The sequence below is a fragment of the Hyperolius riggenbachi genome, chromosome 8 (genome assembly GCF_040937935.1).
Source record: "Hyperolius riggenbachi isolate aHypRig1 chromosome 8, aHypRig1.pri, whole genome shotgun sequence".
Classification (NCBI taxonomy): domain Eukaryota; kingdom Metazoa; phylum Chordata; class Amphibia; order Anura; family Hyperoliidae; genus Hyperolius; species Hyperolius riggenbachi.
The window spans coordinates 17,886,601-17,906,885 of NC_090653.1; the positions used below are offsets into that span (position 1 = coordinate 17,886,601).

The 20,285-nt window shown below is 45.4% G+C and overlaps 1 protein-coding gene across 1 annotated transcript in view; it reads left to right on the forward strand.

Moving 5' to 3' along the window:
• Window positions 1–409: 409 nt before the first annotated feature.
• Window positions 410–20,285, forward strand: part of CHM (CHM Rab escort protein) — a 149,887-nt gene continuing 130,011 nt past the window's right edge. The window contains 3 exon segments of the mRNA XM_068250016.1: window positions 410–540; window positions 11,172–11,238; window positions 19,588–19,660. Coding sequence (XP_068106117.1) covers window positions 492–540; window positions 11,172–11,238; window positions 19,588–19,660 — 189 coding nt within the window. The 5' untranslated portion in view covers window positions 410–491.

The window sequence follows — 20,285 nt, forward strand, 5'->3', positions numbered from 1 at the left end:
CTATTGACTTCTGTATTGCTTTAAAAATAAGAAATATGTACATTTAAATCATAGAAATAACGCTTAGAGTATATTAAAAACATTTTCCAGGAGAAAAATATATATATATATTTACACAGATCTGTAGTCATAAAAAAAGGGACACATGAGGAAGGAAGAGGGGCAGAGGATTTCAGCTCACAAAGAGGGGCTGTCTCTCTGAGGAATGGTCAGTTTGGATCTATGACTGTGTTCTAGTGTGATTAGATTGTAAGCTCTAGTGGCCAGCCCTTCCCCTCACAGCCTCTGTCTGCATGGCAAGTGCAGCAGCTCAGCTCATACTTCCAGCAGGCAGGCCAGGGTGAGGCGCACAAGGGGCTGGAGGAAGTTACCCTGGCAACCGCAGGCATGAATGGGCAAGCTGCCCGCTCTAAAGATGGCCGCCGCCGCCTGAGCCGCTCTGCAGTGACTCTGCGCTTCCGCCTGTCACATGACCAGGGCGAGCTGGCAAGATGGCTGCGGAGCTGCCTGCTGAGTTTGATGTTGTCATCCTGGGCACAGGTGGGTGATGGGGGGCTCCGTGTGATATTATCCATAGGCTGTGGCGGGGAGGGGCGGCCAACCTGCTGTACTCTGCCTGTCCTTATACTAAGTCAGCCCATCATGTGCAGGGCTGTGACGTCATCCCCAGCATCATCACAGCTCACACTTCAGGGCAACTTAGCCAGTGACAGGTGTGACGTCATCACATTTATCATCATGATAGTGGGGGTAGGGATAAAGTGTAGCCTGCAATCATCATCATCATCATCATTATTATTACTACAGAGCATGCTTCATCACTCCCCCTAAGTGATCATGAATATTCAATTTATTATAGAGAGTACTTAGTCACTGGCCCTAAATATTAATAATTAATATTCCAATTATTATAGAGAACATTTTGTCACTGGCCCTAAATAATAATATCAACTATTATTCTTTTATTTGTTCTTTTAGTTTTTTTGTTATTTAGCAGCAGTAATAATGTTTTCGCAACAGTGATAATATGCTCGCTGCAATATTAATAGAACAGTCAATGTTTATAGTTAAGGGAATGGATAGCTAAAATTATACAGTTTGGGCAACCTTGTTAATCATCATGATTTTCCTGTAAAATCGTTGGTTGTTACAATAAGAAATGTCAATTAAATACATATCATACAGGAGACACACCGTGATATTTGAGAAGTGAAATTAAGTTTATTGCATTTACAGAAAGTGTGCAACAATTGTTTAAACAAAATTAGTAATGATTACAAAAGAAGTGAAATCAATATTTAGTTGATCCTCCTTTTGCAGAAATTACAGCCTCTAAACGCTTCCTGTAGGTTCCAATGAGAGTCTGGATTCTGGTTGAAGGTATTTTGGACCATTCCGCTTTACAAAACATCTCTAGTTCCCGTTTCCATTAGTGCGGTGCGAATCACCGGGATTCCACCGCTGACTAAATCGCATGCGGATGCGATTCCGCGTGCGTTTTTTGCCGCGATTTCGCATGCGATTTCGCATAGGCAGGGTATATGCGAATTTAACCATGTCACTGCCTGGTTCAATTTGCATTAGTTTTCGTGCGAATTCGCACGCGAAATCGCGGCAAAAAACGCATGTACGTTTTCCCTATTAAATACATAGCCTGCGAATCGCCTGCATTCCTCACGCAGGCGAATTCTGCAGGCCCTACCGTGCAGAAAAATCCTGCACAGAAAAACGCACCAAAAAACGGACAAGTGGAAACAGTCTCATCCACTTGTATTGGTTATGCGAATCCGCATGCAGACAACGCATGCGGATTCTCTCTAGTGGAAACGGGCCCTAAGGTTTGATGGCTTCCGAGCATGGACAGCTCTTTTTGAGGCCTCTTTTCCACGGACAGTTGAACTGTGTGCTCAGCAAGCAGTTATCAGGCAGCAGTGAGCAGTTGTGAGAGTTTGAGGCATTTCACTGCCTATCAACAGCCCATGGAAAAGAGGCCTAACTCACACCACAGTTTTTCAATTACTGTATATTCAGGTCTGGGGACTGACGACCATTCCAGAACATTGTACTTGTTCCTCTGCATAAATACCTTAGTGGATTTTGAGCAGTGTTTAGGGTCTTGTTGTCTTGTTGAAAGATCCAGCCATGGCGCATTTTAAGCTTTGTCACTGATTCCTGGACTTTGGTCTCCAGAATCTGCTGATACTGAGTGGAATCCATGCGTCCATCAACTTTGACAAGATTCCCAGTCCCTGCATTGGCCACACAGCATGGAGCAGTGCTTTTGAGCGCTGCTAGATTTGGGCGCAGCCGGCGCCTCCATAGACTACAATAGGAATCACTCCTATTGCAGCGCTCAGTGAGTAACGTCGGCTCCTTCAGAAGACGGAGCCGAGGTTGCTTAAAAACATAATAATTCGGCCTCTAGCAATCGCTGGAAGCTGAATTATTTCATTCCCCCACTATCCATGTCGGCCTGGAGGGGGAATAGTAATTAAATCGGCCTGGACTTGTGCAGAAGCAGGATCAGCCATATACCGCTGTATCCTGCGCCCAAGTCTACCGGCGCCGATTTCAAATGTACTCACACAGCATGATGGAACCACCAACATATTTTACTGTAGGTAGCAGGCGTTTTTCTTGGAATGCGGTGTCACCTTATTCAAAAATGAAGCCGGCTTGTGCAAATGTGCTTAAAGCTAATGTGACCCCACATTTAATAAAAAAAAAAAAAAAAAAGCAGATAATCACCTAATGAGAGGGAAGGCTCGGTCCTAAAGAGCCTTCCCTCTCCTCTCCCGGTGCCCTCCGTGCTGCGCTGTCTCCCCCGTTCGCATCCGCAACTGCGGGGACTTCGGGAGCCGAGTCCTCCCAAAGACAGGCGGCGCACACGCGAGTGCGTCATAGAGGGCGCGTGCGCAGTGTAGAGCGGCCCGTCTTCAGGAGCACTCGGGCTCCCGAAGCATTTCCGAAGCCTCCCTTCGGCCGGGAGACAGCAGTATTTGACCGAAACGGTCGAATACCGCTCTGGTGGAGCCAGGACAACAGCGGGCACCGGGAGAGGAGAGGGGATGCTCTATGGGACCCGGAGTCTCCGTCTCCTTAGGTGAGTATCTGACTTTAAAAAAAAAAAAAAAAATGGGTGATGCATAAGTCATGCAGCTCTGTTTGTGCTGTGGGCAGAGAAAAGGCTTCCTCTGCATCACTCTCGCATACAGCATCTCCTTGTGTGAAGTGCGCCGAATGGTTGAACGATGCACAGTGACTCCATCTGCAGCAAGATGATGTTGTAGGTCTTTGGTGCTGGTCTGTGGGTTGACTCTGACTGTTCTCACCATTCGTCACTTCTGTTTATCACAGATTTTTCTTGGTCTGCCACTTTGAACCTTAACTTGAACTGAGCCTGTGGTTTTCCATTTCCTCAATATGTTCCTAACTGTGGAAACAGACAGCTAAAATTCAGGGCTGTGGAGTCGGAGTTGGAGTCGAGGAGTCGGGGCAATTTTGGGCACCCGGAGTTGGAGTCGGAGTCGTGGTTTCAGAAACTGAGGAGTTGGAGTCGCATGATTTTTGTACAAAATCCACAGCCCTGATAAGTATCAGACTAAGGAGTCGGAGTCGAGGAGTCGGAGTCTGAGCAATTTTGGGTACTCGGAGTTGGAGTCGGAGTCGTGGTTTCAGAAACTGAGGAGTCGGAGTTGGAAGATTTTTGTACCGACTCCACAGCCCTGCTGAAATCTGTGAGACAGCTTTCTGTATCCTTCCCTTAAACCATGATGGTGAACAATCTTTGTCTTCAAGTCATTTGAGAGTTGTTTTGAGACCCCCATGTTGCTACTCTTCAGAGAAAATTAAGAGGAGGGAAACTTACAATTGACCCCCTTACATACTCTTTCTCATAATTGGATTCACCTGTGTATGTAAGTCAGGGGTCACTGAGCTTACCAAGCCAATTTGAGTTCCAAAAATTTGTTCTAAAGGTTTTTGAATACATTTGGAATAAAATGACAACAGTGGCCAAATGTATGCACCTGCCTAATTGTATTTAAATAATTATTGCACACTTTCTGTAAATCATATATATATATATATATATATATATATATATATATATATATATATATATATATATATATATATATATATATATATATATATATATATATATATATATATAATTTTTATTAATAATTCTAAGAATAACTTTTTTTGGGGGGAACTGTGCCGAATCTACGGTAATTGAAATATCATCATAAATCCGATAATAATTATGATTTGGGGACAGTGATAAAGGGCTGTCTGACATTAATAATCGTAAAATATAATTATTATTACGGTAATTAAGCTTAGTAACAGTAAAATATAATTATCATTATTATTAGTATTGCTCAGGGATAAAGTACTCTTAGTAATAATTATAAGAATATTATAAGTGTGCCTGAGGCGGACCTCTGGTCAAAAATCTGATACATATGTAAAGCTTGGTACACACATGCAATTTTGATTGTCCTAAGATTGGCCAATTTCACCTCTTCCCTGTAGTATGAGAGCTTATTTACACAAGCTGTTCATAGATTCAGTATTTGTTAGCTCTCCTACTGCATGGTGGTGATAAAATTGGTCAGCTATTGGCCAATCAAAATTGGATGTCTGTATGGACCCTTAGGCTCTGGGTCCCGCAGATTTCTGCTTGCTACCATGCTCCTTTTAATGCACAAACACAGCCATACTGGGTCTGCTGCAGTACTGCCGTGCCTGCACTGTAAGCTGGTGCTGTTTGTTTATGGAGAGGAGCGCAGTCTCCGTGTTCAGTAGAGTCCTGGGCGGTGCTCTGGAGAACGGCCTGAGAAGCTTCTGCAGGATCCAGGGGCTTCTCTCTTCTTGGGTAAGTATCTGCTTTTGACCCGAGGTTCCCCTGCCTCCGGAATAATTCATGTTAGTATTTGCAGTGGTGAAGCATTCAGATAATTATTGTATTGTTGTTGATCAGTTCATGTAGTTACATTTGTGTGCCGTGTGATCCATGACAGACCACGTTGTACGATAGTTATGACATATTCAGATCAGGCAGGGACACTTTCCTATCAGATCTTTCGGCACTAATCTAGTTTAGGAAACCTCACAGGGAAATTCTTCTAACGTGATTGGGTGGGCAGCACCCTCTCGAACCTCTATTTCCAATAGGTTGTAGTAAACTATGCTGGTACTATTCAGCCAATCACATTGCTTTGTGCTGTAGAGGATGCTGTGATTGGAGAACTGTTCTCTATGAGGTTTCCTGCTGGGTCCCTAAAGTAGACTAGTGCCGATCTTTCTATCTCTCCCTGAGCTGTGTCCCTCAGGCTGCTTTCACAGTAAGACGTTACAGGCGCACGCTAGTGCAGCCTGTAACGCTTCCCAACGCACAGCAATGTAACTGCAATGGGCTGTTCACAGTGCCCACGTTGCGTTACATTGTAACGCTGCACGTCAATTTTAGAGTGCAGCATGCTACGGCGTTAGAGCAGCTTTGCCGCGTTAGCCTGCTTGCACAGGCGCAGTGATTAGCCACATGGCTAATTAATATTCACTGCACTGTGCTGACGTCACTGGCGGGACCGCGTGATGTGGAGTGTTCCGCTCACGTGGTCTCCAGCAGCGCATGCGTACTACAGTACGCATCACGGACACATCAAAGAGCCGCTTAACGCGGCTCTTTGCTAACGTCCTCTGCCACCACCACGCGTTGTGTTAGGTGCACGTTATGCGACCTTAACGTAGCACCTAACGCAACGTCTTAGTGTGTAAGTAGCCTCAATCTTTGAAGGTGCCTCATGCTCCTTCTCAGCATGGCTGGGTATGTGGAGCTCAACATAGGTGAGGGCTTGTGTACACGGACATTTGATTTCAGCTTGCTTTTTGAACTTCCAAAAAAGGTCCATGTACATTTGCAAAAACTGTTCAGTTGGCTTCAAACCGGTGGGGACCAGCATGAAGCCACAAAAACTAACGCTGAAATTACAGCTGACTTGAACTGAAATGTCCATGCGCACTAGACCTTAGGCCAGGGACCAAATACAGATTGTCGATCACTGTACCAAACACCCATCGTTTTTGCTAGGGTTTGCTACGGCAATTTCCGGGGTGATTTGTAGGGCTGATTCCTTTTCATGCTGAAATCGATCGTGAATCGGCCTTGTGACGCCGCAACCGCCGCCCCGCTAGCCCGATGCTGCCCCCCTAATGTCCAGTGTCGCCCCCCCAGTGCCCAGTGCAGTATACAATACCTGTCCACATCCGCTACTTGCTCCAGGCTCCCTCCGACGTCCATAAACGCCACACCTGGTTGCCCAGTAACCACATAGGGCACATGTATGGACGGTGGAGGGGGCTGCAGCCTTGGATAGGTAATGTATAGAGTGCGCTGGGGGGTACATTAATCATTAGTTGGGACAGCAGCTGGGGGTTTCCGCCTCAGTCGTTCTTCGAAATTATCGCACACTGTTACCGCCGTGCACCCACATCGAGCAAGTCAGCCCGAGATTTACCAGCATGTCCATTTGATACATGCAACCAATTTTAGCCTGATATTAGTTGAAATGTCGATTGGGCATGCTCTTGGCGGCAGCGATTTTCATCAGATTCAGTAATAATTAGCATATCTGATGTTCGATCGGCTGCTAAATATACAAACATATGGCCACCTTTTAAAGTGTCCATATGTTACGCAATTGGGGCTGTAGATATTCCACAGATTTGACCATAAAGATCAAATCTGGCAGAGATTGTTGCTGCAACGTGGCTGCCTGAATTTATTTCAGGGCTGTGGAGTCGGTGTTGGGGTCGGAGTCGGGGCAATTTTCGGCACCCGGAGTCGTTGATTTCATAAACTGAGGTGTCAGAGTCGGATGAGTTTTTTACAAAATCCACAGCCCTGTTAAGTATTAGACTACGGAGTCGGAGTCGAGGAGTCGGAGCCATTTTGGGTACCCGGTGTCGGAGTCCTGGTTTCATAAACTGAGGAGTCGGAGTCGGAAGATTTTTGTCCCGACTCCACAGCCCTGATTTAACTTTGATAGATTTTTAGACAAAATCGATCAAATGTATTGATCCAGCATGTTGGAATAATGTTGCGAAAAAGGGCGCATGGCGGTAGTGGCATTCAGTTTTGCAACAACTTACAGATCCCAGGCCACACCCCCCATAACCCCCATGAAAAATATGTACAATTCCCCACTTCTCCCAAATGCTGCTATATACACTCCCCCATCGTATATACCTTGTATCATTTATACCCCCATATAAACCCCATCACTGGTGAGAGATCACCATGGCCAGTCAGAGGGGACATACCTCAAACACTGGTCCACATGACAGCCCAGGGGCCCCAGGTCTCTCTCATTCACTGGGGCCCCCAAACCACCATGCGACACCTAGAGGGAAGTGCGGGCAAGCCCTGGACCTCTCACCTCCGGGGAACTCACCCCACCACCTCTAAACTGAATGCCAACTGCAACAAACACAATTGCTAACTTCCAGTCAGAGCAATATCCTGCCTCTATCTGGCCAGCAGACGCTAGTCAGCCAGATAGAGGCAGGATATTGCTCTGACTGGAAGTTAGCAATTGTGTTTGTTGCAGTTGGCATTCAGTTTAGAGGTGGTGGGGTGAGTTCCCTGGAGGTGAGTGGTCCAGGGCTTGCCCGCACTTCCCTCTAGGTGTCGCATGGTGGTTTGGGGGCCCCAGTGAGTGAGAGAGACCTGGGGCCCCTGGGCTGTCATGTGGACCAGTGTTTGTGATTTTAAATTTATTTTTTGCAGCTTCTGGGATGCGGTTGACAGGTGAGTGGTTAGGGAGGGGACCGTGTGGGAGATGTGCCTACACGGGGTGTCCCTGTAAACAAAGCAATTCACGATTGCGTCCAACCGAAGCCTCCCACCTGAATGCTAATCAGAGGGGACATACCTATCAGATGTCACTGCTGCTGATCGACTGTTGTGATTGGCCTAATGACGGTGTTGTGGTCCCGCCCACCAGGCCATCAGCACCAGTTAGCAAAAGGAGCAGCGGACGGCTGTGATTGGCCGGTCTGGTGCCAGTACCCCCGCTTGATTGGTTGCATGCCAAAGCTTCCTCTCTGACTGACCATGGTGATATCTCGCCTCTGATGGGGTTTTACCATAGCAAGTGTCGATAAGAGGCATATATAGACACCTAACCTGCTTATGATGCCTCTCTGATCGAACCTAATCAATCTGATGGTCAAATCTGCCCACCGTCTGCCAGTGTATGGCCACTTTTAGCGTCTCATTGTCCATTCCTATTTGCAACCTCGCAGCACAGAAATGTACTTGAAAGTCAGTGACTGAAAATATGACAGTAGTTTGAAGCCGGTATATCAAGAAGGGAACCTTAACTGAGGGGTATGGATGTTTCCTTTTAAACAATACCAGTTGCCTGGCAGTCCAGCTGATCTCTTTGGCTGCAGTAGTGGCTGAATCACACACCAGAAACAAGCATGCAGCTAATCCAGTCTGACTTCAGTCAGAGCACCTGATCTGCATGCTTGTTCAGGGGCTGTGGCTGAAAGTATTAGAGTCAAATGATCAACAGAAAAGTCAGGCAACTGGTATTATTTTAAAAGCAAAAATCCATGTCCTTCTCAGTTTAGGTTCCCTTTAACTATCACAATCGGAAGAGAATAACTGCTTCTGCCGTATATACTGTAGATGATTCCCCAGTTTATTGAGAGCGGGTATTCTGTCTCCTGCTTTATTGATTGAGGTCTTGGTTTGACACATTTTAAAGCGGACCTGAACGCTCTGCTCTTAGATAAGCAACAGCATAATAACCTATAAAGAAAAACGTCTTTGTTACAGCTGATGCAAGTCCTGTAATAAATCTGTAGTGTGTTTACTTCCTGCTATCATGGAAGCTGATGTAGGGTCAAAATTCTGTGTTTTCAGATTAGCTGCTCTGCCGTGGCATTCAGCTGACACAGTTGATACATCAAATTACACTTGTGATTAGTCACAGATGAGGGTAACTCAGACAGGCTGAACTATCTAAATACTTAAAGGGTACATTTTTCTGTGTTTTCCTTCTGTCCTGTGCAAGAGTTCAGGTCCACTTTAAGTGCAATTTTAGTATAACTGTGCCAACACCGGATTTCATAGCACAGTCCTTAAACTGCACCTGAACTCCTGCACAGGACAGAAGGAAAACGGAGAAATGCATCCTGTGTGTATGTAGAGAGTTCAGCCTGTCTAATTCCCCCTCATCTGTGACTTAATCACAACTGTGTCACCTGACTGCCATGGTTTATTTGAAAGCACAGGATGTTAACCCTATGTCTGCTTCCATGAAAGCAGGAAGTAGACACACTGCCAATGTATTGCAGTATTTCTATCAGCTGTAACAAAGAAATGTTTTTCTGTAAATGTTATTATGCTGTTGCTTATCTTTCAGAGCAGAGAGGAAGTTCCGAGTTCAGGTCCGCTTTAATAATGTCCCCCGGAACTTCATTTGTGTCTCTGGAAGGTAGAATTTCCCCGGCGGTCCCGTGTGGGAGGAAGTCGGCCATTAATAATTGGTAATAGAGCATTAGGGAGCGTCGCATAAAGGAAGATGTATTCCTCGGCCAGGCTTGTCGATAGGCCCTCATCTCTCCTGTCTCCTCCGGCTGCACTTATCTTCATTCCATCACAAGGATTTTTCATTTTCCCGAGCCCCATATTTAAGCATTGATTTCTGTTTTTCCCGATGATCAGAATAAATGTTCCGGACTCCCGCGATCAGTAAGAGAGACCTTTCTGGAAGTTTCTTTCGCTGTCTAATCATTTGAGGGGTGTCTTCCTGGATCCCCCCTCCTCTTCAGCTTTCAGATTTCACGTCTGACAGACGATTGGCCGTGCACCCGCCAGGCATATAGGCTCCTACCCATGCCGTGATTTTTCTGATGGCTGGCAGTGTTCCCCCCCCCCCCCCCCCCCCAGAATTTTTTTCCAGCCGGGTGGCATGAAAAAGTAGCTGGGTGGGGCAAGATAAGAGAATGCAGGGCCGGTGCTTCTGTGAGCAACTCTGCTTACAGCTTAGGAGGAAGTGAGCTGATGACAGCCGGGTGCTCATCTAAACTAGCTGGGTGGAGTACCCGGCTAAAACAGCCTGGGGAGAACAATGGCCGGCAATACTTTGAGTGACAAGTGATCGTTTCTGCGGTCTCACGACATGACTGCTGGCATGTGATCACGTCAACGTCATTCAGCGGCGAGTGGCGATAACGACCTTTCGCGGCGGATCTTTAAGATCCACGACAACTCTGCGCAAAGTACCACAATCGCCGTTCACGCCCGTTGTGTGCCGTCGTCTATACCCGCCGGCCCGGAACATGGAACGTAGAGCTTGTCTTGAGGGGGAAGACGCTGGATCCATCTTCCTCTGTCGGGTGGGGAGTATTTGCTCATCTTATACAGTAAGAGAGTGACTCTGAGAACACTTTGCGGGACAAACACTTTTATGAAATTCTGACCTGCTAAGCAAGCAACGTCTTGCTATACAAGTAGCTGGGATGACGTGACACGTGTATGTTCTGTAGACACGCATCACGGTATAGCAGCTCACACCATTATTCTTCTACCATTGATGCGGCAGGATTGTACTTAAAGTGAACCTCCAGACTGAAAATCTACTCAGTCAGCAGCACTGAAAAAACTTGGTGTTTCTTTAACAGTTTCACAGCATCAGAACTTTTCTTACCAAAGCCTCATTTTTAGCTGCACAAAAGCTAAGCTCCGCCCCATCAAGAATATCTGCCCGGGCATTTTTCCCTTGATGCTGTGCAAATCTTGATGGGATTTCTGATGATGATGTTCTTGTTGCCTAGCAACTGGGAGGGGTGATCAGGACACAGGACAGTTGGAACTGTGTCTCATGCTCCCTGTCACCTCCTTTTAACCAAAAAGATGGCTGCCCTCATGAAATCACAAACCTTTGCCTGTTCTTTTAAAACAGTGTGGGTAAGAGATTATATTATCTATCTATTCTAATTAACATAACTAATGTAACTTAATGACGGTATGTTTATTTAGGCTGGAGTTCCTCTTTAATTGTCACGCCAGTTCAGTGGTTCAAATAATAAACTGACAGAATAGAAATTGGCCCGTGTATTGTTTATTTGCATATTGTTTCTTTTCCCAGGTCTGCCGGAGTCCATTGTTGCGTCTGCGTGCTCCAGGATAGGGCAGCGGGTCCTCCATCTTGATGTGTAAGTGTCCCGGCCGTCCTCCCTCTCATGCCGTGTAGAGCTTGGAATTTTAAGCCAGGTGTGCATTTGTTGAATTACAAACGGCATACAATTTGCATTAAAGGATACCAGAGCCGAAGGACTTGGTAATTCGGTATATGTTGTGGGTGGGGTGGTATAAATAGATGATTACCGCACCTTTTATTCCCCTCTGGCCAATTTATTTTAGCCCCCTTTTTTTATTTCTTCATTTGTTACATTTTCTTTCTTCTAATTAGTTCTGCTGCAATGTGTATTTATGGACATGTCACTAGGGGGCAGTGCGAGAAAATTACAGAGGACTTCTGCTTTCAGTCTCTATATAGTATTTTCTGTTAGTAGAGAGAGAGATGAAAGCATTCCAAGAATTGACAGCACGACGAGTTCTGCCGACTGAGGTCACAAGCAGTGCACTTATCTCACATGAGATAACTCTGTTGTACCTGCTGATGGGTTAAAAGCATGCTTACTGAACTGCACTCACACTCCTCCCATTAATTCGCCAATAACTTTATTGCTACTTATCAACCCAACATTATCTACTATATATATATATATATATATATATATATATATATATATATATATATATATATATATATATATATATATATATATATATATATTTTTTTTTTTTTTTCTTTTTTGTCTCAAAAAATTAGGCTTTCTTTGGGTGGTACTTTTTGCTAAGAATTTTTTATTTTACATGCATTTTAAAGGGAATAAGAAGAAAAAAAAATCATTATTTCTCACTTTTCAGCCATTATAGTTTGGCAGCACAGTGGGGTAGAGGTTAGCACATTCACTTTGCAGTGCTGGATCTTCGGTTCATACCCCAGCCAGGGCAAAATCTGCATGGAGTTTGTATGTTCTCTCTGTGTCTGTGTCGGTTTCCTCCGGGCACTCATGTTTCCTCCCACATCCCAAAAACATACAGATGAGTTAATTTGCTTCCCCCTAAATTGGCCCTAGACAGAGTATAACACATACACTACACGATACATACATAGACATAGGACTATGGTAGGGAGTAGATTGTGAGCTCCTCTGAGGGACAGTTAAATGACAAGACAATATTCTCTGTACATCACTGCGGAAGAAGTTGGCACTGTAATAATCTATATATATAAAATTGGATGTATGTGTGTGTGTGTGTATGTGTGTATGTGCCGCGATCACTCGAAAACGGCTGGACCGATTTGAACGAAACTTGGTATACAGATCCCTTACTACCTGGGATGATATGTTCTGGGGGTCTTGCGGCCCCCCTGCACACCTGGGAGGAGCTACAAACAGCAAATCAGATTTCACCCATTCAAGTCAATGGAAAAAATGTAAAAGGCTGCCATTCTCACAGTAATCAAGCCAGAGTCCCCACACATGGCACAGTTGGTCACTTGGTGACTGAGGTTACAAATCCAGGAAAAGTGGGTGGATCATAAAACAGCCAATCAAATTTCAGCCGTTCATTTTAAATGGGAAAATGTAAACTGCAGCCATTCTTACACTGTTAATCGCAGGGTTCTCAAACTTGCCACACTTGGTCACTGGGTGAATAAGATTACGATTTAGGAAAGTGGGTGGAGCCTACAACAGCCAATCAAAATTCACCTATTGCGTTTAAAGGGGAATATTTAAACTGCTGCCATTCTTACACTGTTTATGGCAGAGGTTTCAGACTTGCTGCAGTCAGTCATTGGGTGACTGGGGTCCAAATTCACTAAAGGGGCGGGGCCAAAAACAGCCAATCAGATTTCTTTGCTGGATAAACTGCTTCCATTCACAGATTGTTGATGCCAGGAACCTGAAAGCTCACAAAATTGGTCATTGAGTGACTGTGTGACAAAGTTACACAAAGTGGGCGGAGCCAAAAACAAATTTTACTGGGAAAATATAAACTGCAGCCATTCTTACACTGTTAATGGCAGGGTTGTCAAACTTTGCACAGTTGGTCGTTGGGTGAATGAAATTAAGATTTTGGAAAGTGGGTGGAGCCTACAACAGCCAATCAAAATTCAACTTTTGATTTTCAAAGGGAATATTTAAACTGCTATCATTCTTATACTGTTAATAGCAGATGCCTCAACCCTGGTACAGTTGGTTACTGGGTGACTGGGGTTCAAATTCAGAAAGGGGTGGAGCCACGAATAGCCAATCAGATATACAAAGTATTGATAACAAGTACCCCAAAGCTGATAAACTTGGTAATTGAGTGACTATATGTCAAGGTTACAAAAAGTGGGCGGTGCCAGAAACTTAATTTTTTACATGGCAGGGTTCCCAAACTTGACGCAATTGGCCACTGGGTGCCTGGGATTATTATTCAGAAATGTGGGTGGAGCCTACAACAGCCAATCAAAATTCACCTATTGATTTTCATGGGGAATATTTACATTGCTACCATTCTTACACTGCTAATGGCAGAGGCCTTAAACCTGATACAGTCAGTAATTGGGTGAATGGGGACCAAATTCACTAAAGGGGGTGGAGGCACAAACAGCCAATCATATTTCTTAGATTGATTTCAGCCATTCTGTTATTGGCAGGGTTCTCAAACTTGACACAGTTGGCCACTGGGTGACTAGGACTAATATTCAGGAAAGTGGGTGGAGCGTACAGCGGCCAATCAAAATTCATCTTTTGATTTTCAAGGGGAATATTTACATTGCTGCCATTCTTGCACTGTTAATGGCACAGATTATTATACAGATAAGTGGGTGGAGCCTAAAAAAAGCCAATCAGAATTCACCAGTTGATTTTCAAGGGGAATATTAAAATTACTGCCATTCTTGCACTGTTAATGGCACAAGCCTCAAACTTGATACAGTTGGTCATTGGGTCACTGGGGTTCAAATTCAGAAAAGGGGATAGAGCAGGCACGGGCAAACTTGGCCCTTCAGCTGTTGAGGAACTACAAGTCCCACAATGCATTGCAGGAGTCTGACAGCCACAGTCATGACTCATAAAGGCAAATGCATTGTGGCATTTATAGTTCCTTAACAGCTGGAGGGCCAAGTTTGCCCATGCCTGGGATAGAGCCACAAACCGCCAATCAGATGTGTTTCATTTCACTGGGAAAATACAAATTATTGATGCCAAGGACCAAAAGCTCACAAAATTGGTCATTTAGTGACTGTGCGTCCAGGTTACAAAAAGTGGGCGGAGCCAAAAACAAATTTCACTGGGAAAATATAAACTGCAGCCATTCTTACACTGTTAATGGCAGGGTTCCCAATCTTTGCCCAGATGGTCACTGGGTGACTGAGATAAATATTCAGGGAAGTGGGTGGAGCCTATCATAGCCAATCAAAATTCACCTGTTGATTTTCAAGGGGAATATTTAAATTGCTGCCATTTTTACACTGTTAATAGCAGATGCCTCAAACCTGCTACAGTTGGTCATTGGGTGACTGGGGTTCAAATGCTGGAGAGGGGCGGAGCCACAAACAGCCTATCTGATTTGTTTAATTTCTATGGGAATATGCAAATTATTGATGCCAAAGACCCCAAAGCCAGGGGCGTAGCAATAGGGGTTGCAGAGGTTGCGACCGCATCGGGGCCCTTGGGCCAGAGGGGCCCCGAAGGGCCCTCCCTCAACTACAGTATTAGATCTCTATTGCTCCTGTGCTCATAATAATGACTTCTATGGATACTTTGAATAGTGGTTATCATTAACAAACTGTTCCATCCTTCTTGCACCTCTGCCACTGTAGTTGCCATTGGTAGGTTTTGGTGCGCCGTATCAATTGTTATGTATAGAGTGTTTGGGGGGCCCCATTGTAAAACTTGCATCGGGGCCCACAGCTCCTTAGCTACGCCACTGCCCAAAGCTCACAAACTTGGCCATTGAGTGTCCGTGCATTAGGGTTAGAAAAAGTGGGCGGAGCCAAAACCGGTCAAATACATACACGGGCAGGCAGTTCCAGGTCATTAGTGGGCGGAGACAAATACAAATTTCACTGGGAAAATGTAAACTGCAGCCATTCTTACACTGTTAATGGCAGGGTTCTCAAACTTTACACAGTTGGTCACTGGGTGACTGGGTTTAATATTCAGAAAAGTGGGTGGAGCCTACAAAAGTGAATCAAACTTCACCTATTGCTTCTCAAGGGGAATATTTAATTGCTGCCATTCTTGCACTGTTAATGGCACAGGCCTCAAACCTGCTACAGTTGGTCATTGGGTGACTGGGGTTCAAATTCAGAAAAGGGGGTGGAGCCAGAAACAGCCAATCAGATTTTTTTTTCATTTCAATGCAAATTATTGATTCCAAAGACAGAAAAGCTCACAAACTTGGTCAGTGAGTAATTGTGTGTTAGGGTTAGAAAAAGTGGGCGGAGCCAACACTAGCCAAATACATTCCCGGGCAACGCCGGGCAACCAGCTAGTACTAAATAATAATAACAATAAAATATGGTACGATAGATAAAACTCACACATTTTATTTGCCCATTTTTCTGGGTTATTACAACAATTAAAGGACCTCTGTCGCGAAAATCTTAAAATATAAAACCTATGGTAACACATACAATTAAGAAGCATGTTTCTTCCAGAGTAAAATGAGCCATATATTACTTTTCTCCCATGTTGCTGTCACTTACAGTAGGTAGTAGAAATCTGACATAACCGACAGGTTTTGGACTAGCCCATCTCCACATGGGTGGTTCACAGGGAGTACTTTATTTTCAAAATGCACTTAGTAAATGGCAGTTGCTCCATCCAACTGCCAAAAAAGTGTGCAGCGAGCAGGGAGGCTGGCCAGCATCTTTGTATAAATAATTTTTAGGAAATGTCATTATAAAGAATAAAGGCCATACTGAGAAACCCCTTGTGTTTTTATCTTGTGTTCATTTGTGGCAAATAAAGATTGACTATTTATACATTTGTAAAAGGTTGTGCAGTGTATATGTACGGGTTGCTTTCCTCTTCACACGTTATTGCTTCGTTTTTCCTGTACTTGCACGCCTTGATATCTTGGAGTGCAGATGTCAGTCCTTCAGCAATTTATCGAGAAACCCCTATGGAGAGATGGACTAGCCCAAAAGCGGTCGGTAATGTCAGATTTCTACTACCTACTGTAACAGCTAACAGCAACATGGGAGATAAGTAATTTATGGCTCATTTTACTCTGGAAGAAATGTACTTCTTATTTGTATGTGTGTTTAAATTTGAAGATTTTCGCGACAGTTCCTCTTGGCCAGTATGTTCCTAGTACAATGTGTGGCGACAATATTTTATTTGGAAATACAATTTCTAAACTTCGCTATAGTTTGACTTTTCTTCTATTTGTGATTGGCAGCTGGCTGTTAAATTTAGATGATTTTTCCAGTAATCTCCTCCCCCGGCCCCCTTACCGCTCGCCCACGTCGGGAACCTCGCTGCCCCTTTGTAATCCATCGAACAATCATCCTTGTCATTTGCAATGTGCATTCCTAAGTGTGCCACCCATAGCCAGCCCTCACCGCACAGGTCCATTAAAAAGCACTGAGTCGCCCTTTTCCCGTGATTTATACCCCGCGGGCCCGGCTGGCCGCGAGCGTTCGCTAATCTCATTCACTCGGGCCTCCTTGATGGGCGGATTGTCATAAATTCCTGCGCCATCATCGCACAGCAAAGACGGCTTCTGCCAAATTGTAATTGAAGAAGGCCGCGGCGTCCGTGCCAACTCCCGTCTCCATAAATACCGGCGCTGCGCTGTTCAGAAACGTCGCGGATATTAATGAGATGTTGACATGTGGAATCTCAGAGATGGACATTAAGTGATTTAGAAAAAGCAATTTGCAGAAGCTGAGCCGAGCGATCGGGGGGCCGAGTTGGAGCAGCCGGTAAACCAGCGGGCTGAAGCCTGACTAGGGTCGAGTCGGAGCGGCTGGTATACCAGTGGTTAGAATCCTGACGGGGGCGAGTTGGAGCGGCTAGTAAACCAGCCGGACCGGAACGCGGAACCCAGCGGAGAAAAAGACAGCGGGGACTCTCGCGCCCGCCGGAGCAGGTAACGTATTGCCACTGTATTGCGTCGGTCGTAGGGCATTCGAACGCCGCCATCGGCACGCTCCTGACCCGCCGGCGATCGAGAAAAATCTTACGCACGGACGGCGCGATGGGAATTGACGGGAATTATTGATTTCGGACGGAAATCAATCGTTTGTGTTTGCGCAACGATTTCACATCAGATTCGATCACAGTGATCGAATCTGCTGTATATCGGCGGGAAAATCTTTAGGTGTATGGGCCCCTTTATATTCACTTTATAGAGACAGCAAGTGGTTAATAGATTCTGCAGAAGGGGGAGGAGCTGGCCCCGCACAGTCGCTATAGTTACACCGCTTAGTTTAAAACATTTTCAATGACTGTTAAATCTTAATAAACAATTTGGTACGCAACTAAAGATGGCTATAAATCAGACCATGTATGGGCAGATCAAACAAGAGACGGATCTATCTCTGATTGAATCTGATCACAGAGAGATCTGTCAGCTGCTCGTACACCGCAGGCCGATTTCTGATTAATTACATATGGAAATCGATCGGGACTAGGCCTTGTGGCGCCGCATCCGCCTCCTCGCCGGCCGAACGCTGTCCTCCCTAATGTGTATCGTGTGCCCAGTGCTCTATATATTACCTGACCACGTCTGCCGTTGGCTCCAAGCGCCGGCCCTCATCCATACGTGGTTGCCGTAGTAACGTGGGCACGTGTGTGATGTCGCACATGCACCGACGTGTACCCCGGTAACCGTGCAGTGCGCATGTTTGGACAAAGGCCGGCGCTTGGAGCCAGCGGCCGGCGCGCACAGGTAATGTATACTTGCACCGGGGGGCATATTGATCGTTAGGAGGATAGCATCAGGGTTTTCATTGGTTTGTTACCGCCACGCACCTGACCGACCCGCATGGCCCGACATCTTGCACCATGTCCGATCGACATGCTTGGCCTGAAATGGGTTTCATCGTCGATCGGAAATGCATCGCTAGATGTATGAGTACCTTAAAGAGACTCAAAGATGAGCAAAGTGGACTTTTTTTTTTTTTTTTATACTTTGAGCTTTTTCTAGCCCCATAATTGTGCATGCGCCCCTTGCCGTCCTCCCGCTGTCCTCATGCAATCCTCCGCTCAGCTGCAATGAACTGCAATGGTACTCGGCTCACTTTGACTGAGTGACGTCAGATGGGGTCTTCTGCGCTTGCGCAGAATGTCCGGGCAACCGCCGATGTCACTGGGCCAAATACCGGAGAAGTTTGCAGCTTAATGGAGGCACTCAGGAGGACGGCGAGGGACGCATCCATGCTCATGGGGCTGGAGGAAGCCCGGGGTTTGTAAAAAAACGGCCACTTTACTCATCTCTGGGTCTCTTCAAGACTATTTTTCAAAGATAGATAAAAAATATACAATCAGTTCCACCCCAATATCACTTGAATATATTTTCAAAACAGTCCACAAGGAGTTTTAAAGGAACAGCAACAGTCTTTAATTCTTCATAAATATATCATTTGATTGCAGTCGTATGAATAGGATATCCAATCCCAACACCAAACAATTGCCTGACGCGTGTTTCACGGCCAAAGGCCGCTTCCTCAGAGGAAAGACAAATGCGTTCAGTCAAAGTTGGCCAAACAATACATAAGACGTAAGTAAGTAAATAGTCCACGCGGGGTACTGCTGTGTTGGGAAAACGCCAGCGTTTATTAAACGCTGACGTTTTCCCAACACAGCAGTACCCCGTGTGGACTATTTACTTAGCAGCAGCATCATAGATTGTGACCCCTATGTTCACCGTCTTATGGATTGTTTGGCCAACTTTGACTGAACGCATTTGTTTTTCTTCTGAGGAAGCGGCCTTTGGCCGTAAAACACATGTCAAGCATTTGTTGGGTTTTTGGTTTGGATATCCTATTCATACGACTGCAATCAAATGAGATGATATTTATGAAGAATTAAAGACTGTTGCTGTTCCTTCAAGACTATGTTTTAGATTTTGGCCCTAATGTGATGGCGTTTGACACCCCTGTTCTGCACATACCCCAGGCAGGGTGGATAAGCTCCGGGGGTCCTGTGCGGCCCCTTTCAGGGACAGTCGTCATACTTCTCCCTCGTTATGATATTATGATATATGTGCCATGATGGAGACCGAGACATGCCAAGATACATAAGCATTAATCTCGGCTGCGCGGTGATGGATCGCGGGCGAATTCTTTGTCTCTCCGTTTTATATTTCTTTCTCCGATACAAATCACGGTGATAATTCTCCCTGCGACGGTTTCTAATTAATGGTTGGCCTCTTTTATCTCTTATGGATGCTTTTAACCCAGTTTCTTTTCTTCTCTTACCTTGCAGGAGGAATTATTATGGCGGGAATTGGGCCAGCTTCACGTTTTCAGGATTGCAGACCTGGATTGAGGAGTACACGGTAAATCTCGCATTGCCCCTCCCCCACACCCTTCCAATCTGGGCTGCCAGTCTAAAGGTGGCCATACATCTGTAGACTTGGTGAAGGTTCGACTATCGGACTCAATATTGATCAAATCTGCTGAAAATCGATGCTGCCAAGAGCATGCCTGATTGGCCATTCAACCAATTTCGGGAGGGAATTAGTCACATGCAGGGTGAGCTCCGGAAGATTTCCAAATGGGTTGCATTCGGAATTAATCCAGATAATTAATGCACCTGAGCAGGCGGGTAAACGGGGGTTAATTTACCCAGCAGCCGCCTTCCTTAATGCGCCCCACGCTGCATTCTGATTTGCGGTCATGTGACCGCTAATTGGATGAATTGCGAATCAAACACATTGGGAATTGATCCGGAGCTCATCCCTGGTCACATGTCTTGATTGGACATGCTTGAAAATCTTGTGCCGACATTCTCGATCAGGTGCACAGCAGTAACAGTATGCGATAACCGCAAATGACCAACGTGACAGAAACCCTGACTGCCCCTAATGGTTTATGATCCAAACCGCCTCCCCCAGCCGCTGTCCCCGGTTAGAGGCAAAGGATAAGCAGGACAGCCTGGCCACGCCTCCCTGCTAACTGAGC